This window comes from Bombina bombina, chromosome 1, assembly GCF_027579735.1.
Source record: "Bombina bombina isolate aBomBom1 chromosome 1, aBomBom1.pri, whole genome shotgun sequence".
Classification (NCBI taxonomy): Eukaryota; Metazoa; Chordata; class Amphibia; order Anura; family Bombinatoridae; genus Bombina; species Bombina bombina.
The window spans coordinates 1,146,010,519-1,146,017,180 of record NC_069499.1 but is presented as its reverse complement, the minus strand read 5'-3'; the positions used below and the strand labels follow the sequence as shown (position 1 = coordinate 1,146,017,180).

General features: G+C 40.3%; 1 protein-coding gene across 1 annotated transcript in view; it reads right to left on the bottom strand.

Moving 5' to 3' along the window:
• Positions 1-6,662, bottom strand: part of TUBG1 (tubulin gamma 1) — a 108,494-nt gene that overhangs the window by 18,487 nt on the left and 83,345 nt on the right. Inside the window, exons 9-10 of the mRNA XM_053699350.1 lie at positions 5,749-5,901; positions 5,154-5,315 (exon numbers count right to left, since the gene is read on the bottom strand). Of these exons, the coding sequence (XP_053555325.1) occupies positions 5,154-5,315; positions 5,749-5,901 (315 nt within the window). The remainder of the gene's footprint in view (positions 1-5,153; positions 5,316-5,748; positions 5,902-6,662) is intronic.

Genomic DNA, 6,662 nt, shown 5'->3' with positions numbered 1-6,662 from the left:
AATACCCGGAGGTTTTCCAGCTTAAATTTAAAATTTGAAATGTCTGAATCCAGTTTGTTTGGATCAGAACCGTCACCCGCAGAATGAAGCTCTCCGTCCTCATGTTCTGCAAATTGTGACGCAGTGTCTGACATGGCCCTAATATTATCAGCGCACTCTGTTCTCACCCCAGAGTGATCACGCTTACCTCTTAGTTCTGGTAATTTAGCCAAAACTTCAGTCATAACAGTAGCCATATCCTGTAATGTGATTTGTAATGGCCGCCCAGATGTACTCGGCGCTACAATATCACGCACCTCCCGAGCGGGAGATGCAGGTACTGACACGTGAGGCGAGTTAGTCGGCATAACTCTCCCCTCGTTGTTTGGTGAAATATGTTCAATTTGTACAGATTGACTTTTATTTAAAGTAGCATCAATGCAGTTAGTACATAAATTTCTATTGGGCTCCACTTTGGCTTTAGCACATATAGCACAGATATCTTCCTCTGAATCAGACATGTTTAACACACTAGCAAATAAACTAGCAACTTGGAAATACTTTTCAAGTAATTTACTATAATATGAAAACGTACTGTGCCTATAAGAAGCACAGAAAAAGTTATGACAGTTGAAAATTAATAAACTGAAAGGTTATAGCATCAAATCTTTATAAAAACACAATTTTAGCAAAGGATTGCTGCCATTAGCAAAGGATAACTAACCCTGATAGCAGAAAAAAAATACAGAAAACAGAATTTATGCTTACCTGATAAATTACTTTCTCCAACGGTGTGTCCGGTCCACGGCGTCATCCTTACTTGTGGGATATTCTCCTCCCCAACAGGAAATGGCAAAGAGCCCAGCAAAGCTGGCCACACAGTCCCTCCTAGGCTCCGCCCACCCCAGTCATTCGACCGACGGACAGGAGGAAATATATATAGGAGAAACCATATGGTAACGTGGTGACTGTAGTTAGAGAAAATAATTCATCAGACCTGATTAAAAAAACCAGGGCGGGCCGTGGACCGGACACACCGTTGGAGAAAGTAATTTATCAGGTAAGCATAAATTCTGTTTTCTCCAACATAGGTGTGTCCGGTCCACGGCGTCATCCTTACTTGTGGGAACCAATACCAAAGCTTTAGGACACGGATGAAGGGAGGGAGCAAATCAGGTCACCCAAACGGAAGGCACCACGGCTTGCAAAACCTTTCTCCCAAAAATAACCTCCGAAGAAGCAAAAGTATATAATTTAAAAAATTTGGTCAACAGGAACCTCATTCTTGAAGGCCCATGTGGAAGCCACAGCCCTAGTGGAGTGAGCTGTGATACTTTCAGGAGGCTGCCGTCCGGCAGTCTCAAAAGCCAATCTGATGATGCTTTTAAACCAAAAGGAAAGAGAGGTAGAAGTTGCTTTTTTACCTCTCCTTTAACCAGAATAAACAACAAACAAAGAAGATGTTTGTCTAAAATCTTCAGTAGCCTCTAAATAGAATTTTAGAGCACGGACAACGTCCAAATTGTGTAACAAACGTTCCTTCTATGAAACTGGATTCGGTAGAAAACCAGGCTCAGTACGTAAAACCACCTTATCTGCATGGACCAGATAGGGCGGAGAACACTGCAGAGCAGATAACTCAGAAACTCTTCTAGCGGAAGAAATTGCAACCTAAAACAAAACTTTCCAAGATAATAACTTAATATCTACGGAATGTAAGGGTTCAAACGGAACCCCTTGAAGAACTGAAAGAACTAGATTAAGACTCCAGGGAAGAGTCAAAGGTCTGTAAACAGGCTTGATTCTAACCAGAGCCTGAACAAACGCTTAAACGTCTGGCACAGCTGCCAGCCTTTTGTGAAGTAAAACAGATAAAGCAGAGATCTGTCCCTTCAGAGAACTCGCAGAAAATCCTTTCTCCAAACCTTCTTGTAGAAAGGAAAGAATCTGAGGAATTTTTATCTTGTTCCATGGGAATCCTTTAGATTCACACCAACAGATATATTTTTTCCATATATTATGGTAAATTTTTCTAGTTACAGGCTTTCTAGCCTGAATAAGAGTATCTATTACAGAATTTGAAAACCCACGCTTTGATAAAATCAAGCGTTCAAACTCCAAGCAGTCAGTTGGAGGAAAACCAGATTCGGATGTTCGAATGGACCCTGAATAAGAAGGTCCTGTCTCAAAGGTAGCTTCCATGGTGGAGCCGATGACACATTCACCAGGTCTGCATACCAAGTCCTGCGTGGCCACACAGGAACTATCAAGATCACCGAAGCCCTCTCCAGATTGATCCTGGCTACCAGCCTGGGAATGAGAGGAAACGGTGGGAATACATAAGCTAGGTTGAAGATCCAAGGTGCTACTATTGTATCCAATAGAGTCGCCTTGGGATCCCTGGATTTGGACCCGTAACAAGGGACCATGAAGTTCTGATGAGAGGCCATCAGAACCATGTCTGGAATGCCCCATAATTGAGTTATTTGGGCAAAGATTTCCAGATGGAGTTCCCACTCCCCCGGATGCTCCTCCATCGTCAGGGAACTCCTTGTTACCCCCTGATGGTTGATATATGTAACAGTCGACCAAAAAACTCTAAGCCATCTCCGTGGAGATGTTGCCTGTGCAACGGCAAAGAGAATGACTGGGGTGGGCGGAGCCTAGGAGGGACTGTGTGGCCAGCTTTGCTGGGCTCTTTGCCATTTCCTGTTGGGGAGGAGAATATCCCACAAGTAAGGATGATGCCGTGGACCGGACACACCTATGTTGGAGAAATAAACGTTTTTTATCACAGTCAACTACAATCTCACAGCTCTGCTGTGAGTGATTACCTCCCTCAAAACAAGTTTTGAAGACCCCTGAGTTCTGTAGAGATGAACCGGATCATGCAGGGAAGACAATGAACTTCTGACTGAATTTTTTGATGCGTAGCAAAAGCGCCAAAAAAGGCCCCTCCCCCTCACACACAACAGTGAGAGAGATCAGTAAACTGTCAAATTAAATAAAACGACTGCCAAGTGGAAAAAAATAGTGCCCAAAACATTTTTTCACCCAGTACCTCAGAAAATTAAACGATTTTACATGCCAGCAAAAAACGTTTAACATTAAATAAATTAAGTGTTATTAAAAAGCCTGTTGCTAGTCCCTGCAAATTAGGCTAAAGTCTTATGCATACAGTATAATTCCAGTGAAGTGCCATTCCCCAGAATACTGAAGTGTAAAATATACATACATGACAGCCTGATACCAGTTGCTGCTACTGCATTTAAGGCTGAGTTTACATTATATCGGTATGGCAGAATTTTCTCATCAATTCCATTGTCAGAAAATAATAAGCTGCTACATACCTCTTTGCAGATTAATCTGCCCGCTGTCCCCTGATCTGAAGTTTACCTCTCCTCAGATGGCCGAGAAACAGCAATATGATCTTAACTACGCCGGCTAAAATCATAGAAAAAAAAACTCAGGTAGATTCTTCTTCAAACTCTACCAGAGAAGGAATAACACACTCCGGTGCTATTATAAAATAACAAACTTTTGATTGAAGGTATGAAACTAAGTATAATCACCACAGTCCTCTCACACATCCTATCTATTCGTTGGGTGCAAGAGAATGACTGGAGGTGACGTAGAGGGGAGGAGCTATATAGCAGCTCTGCTGGGTGAATCCTCTTGCACTTCCTGTTAAGGAGGAGTTAATATCCCAGAAGTAATGATGACCCGTGGACTGACCACACTTAACAGGAGAAAAATGATTTATTCATATGCATTATCCCAAATATGAAACAGACTGTCTGAAATAAGGAACGTTGAACATCCTGAGTCAAGGCAAATAAATGTTTGAATACATATATTTAGAACTTTATATAAAGTGCCCAACCATAGCTTAGAGTGTCACAGAAAATAAGACTTACTTACCCCAGGACACTCATCTACATGTAGTAGAAAGCCAAACCAGTACTGAAACGAGAATCAGTAGAGGAAATGGTATATATAAGAGTATATCATCGATCTGAAAAGGGAGGTAAGAGATGAATCTCTACGACCGATAACAGAGAACCTATGAAATAGACCCCGTAGAAGGAGATCACTGCATTCAAATAGGCAATACTCTCCTCACATCCCTCTGACATTCACTGCACGCCGAGAGGAAAACCGGGCTCCAACCTGCTGCGGAGCGCATATCAACGTAGAATCTAGCACAAACCCTACTTCACCACCTCCATAGGAGGCAAAGTTTGTAAAACTGAATTGTGGGTGTGGTGAGGGGTGTATTTATAGGCATTTTGAGGTTTGGGAAACTTTGCCCCTCCTGGTAGGAATGTATATCCCATACGTCACTAGCTCATGGACTCTTGCTAATTACATGAAAGAAAAGACTATACCCCAGAATTTTTTTCCTAAAAAATGCTTTTCCCAACTATGAAACTGACAGTTTGCAAAAGGAAATATACATAAACCTGACTCATGGCAAAGTATAATACATATATTTAGAACTTTATATTAATACATAAAGTGCCAAACCATAGCTGAGTGTGTCTTAAGTAATGAAAACATACTTACCAAAAGGCACCTATACACATATAGCAGATAGCCAAACCAGTACTGAAACAGTTATCAGTAGAGGTAATGGAATCTGACAGTATATCGTCGATCTGAATAAGGGAGGTAGGAGATAAATCTCTACACCGATAACAGGGAACCTATGAAATAGATCTCCTGTGAGGAAAACCATTGCATTCAATAGGTGATACTCCCTTCACATCCCTCTGACATTCAAAGCACTCAGAGGAATCTGGCTTCAAAATGCTGTGAAGCGCATAGAAACGTAGAATCTAAACACAAACTTACTTCACCACCTCCATAGGAGGCAAAGTTTGTAAAAACTGAATTGTGGGTGTGGTGAGGGGTATATTTATAGGCATTTTGAGGTTTGGGAAACTTTTAAATAAAAGCTGTTGCTGCATGACACCCAGTGACTGCACCTTTATTATTGTTTATTACATCTATTGGGATGCACCTTTATTATTGTTTATTACATCTATTGGGATTCCATATAATTTTATTAATAAGCCAAAAGATTCTGCAGAACTATACAGGCGTTACAATAAAGATAAGACAGGGAATGAAGGCTGGGACAGGATTAGATGCCTCTGCTCTCTACTACTTACCGAGGAGATGTTTGTATGATTGGCCATCATTAGGCCGCTAACCCTATGCGCAGATGGCAAATAAGGAGACTTTCTTGACAGAGCCACTTGAATACTGGCTGGTCCCCACGGTATAAAGTTGGCTAGTTTACGCTCTCTTATCCTCTGTAGACTTTTGTGAACCTAGAATGGGGAAGAAAAAGAAAAATCTTTTCTTACTCATCAAAATTTGACAGTCATAACAATTGACATAATTGAAAATGTATATTTGTTTGGGAGGAGGAGGAGAAGAAATAACAGGTCATTAATAGCTTGTCCTACAACTTGGCTTTCTTTTATACGGACACATTCATATGGATAACTTAAAAACCTGCTGCTGTGGTATTTGCTCATATTGGACAGCTTTGTTTTTACCCATCCAAAAACAAACAACAAAAAAAACTTAGGGTTGTTCAAAACACAGACCAGGAGAAACCTTATTACATATAGTAACTATTGGCACTTAAGCTCCCCTTTACTACAATAATTTGTAAAGCTTCAGGTATACAGTTGTACAATACAAATATGTAAAGAAAATGAGCAATTACAATGTCACATACATGTAGAGACTTCCTACCTGTGTAGGGTCTACCTCGCCCTGAATGATGTTCAGTATTGCTATGTAACAATGGTTGGTTTGTCTGTCCCGGCCAGTAGAAACCATTACGTTCTTTGGCTGCAGTAACCTCCTCATGACATCCAGAACAGTGGTCTTGCGTATACTGGCTACCTGTGTAGTGGGAGCCAATTATGAATAACATAGCCATGCACAGTACTGCTATTTTCTAGCATTTTACTAAAAGGAAATATCAGCAGACAAGAGAATCTAAGCTCTCTTAGAAAGACAGCATTGAGCAGACAAACTTTTCCCCCTCCCTAAAAAACGTCTATTTTTTTAGATACAAGACTTGGAGACAGTAAGATTTTTTTATTCTGTGTAAGTGTTTACTCATGGTTTTTGTACCTGTTCAGTGTGCAGATATCTTTTCTAAGGGTAGTTGATTTTTTGCAAAAATAAAACATCTGCATTAAAAAAGGGACAGTCAACAAGTAGTGTTTAAAAAGATAGATAATGCCTTGTACTACCCATCCCCCAGCTTTGCACAACCAACATTGCTATATTAATATACTTTATAACATTGAAACCTCTAAATGTCTGCCTGTTTCTAAGTCATTAAAGACAGCCTCTTATCACATGCTTTTTAAATTAGTTTTTCACAACAGGGGATTGCTAGTTCATGTGAGCCATATAGATAACATTGTTATAACGCCCATGGCTTGTGGCAGACACTGCACTAATTGGCTAAAAAGCAAGTCAATAGAGAAAAACTAAAAAGTCATGTGATCAGGGAGCTGTCAGAAGATGCTTAGATACAAGGTAATCACAGAGGTAAAATAAAGTATATTAATATAACTGTTGGTTATGCAAAACTGGGGAATGGGTAATAAAGGGATTATCTATCTTTTAAAACAAAACTTCTGGTGTAGACT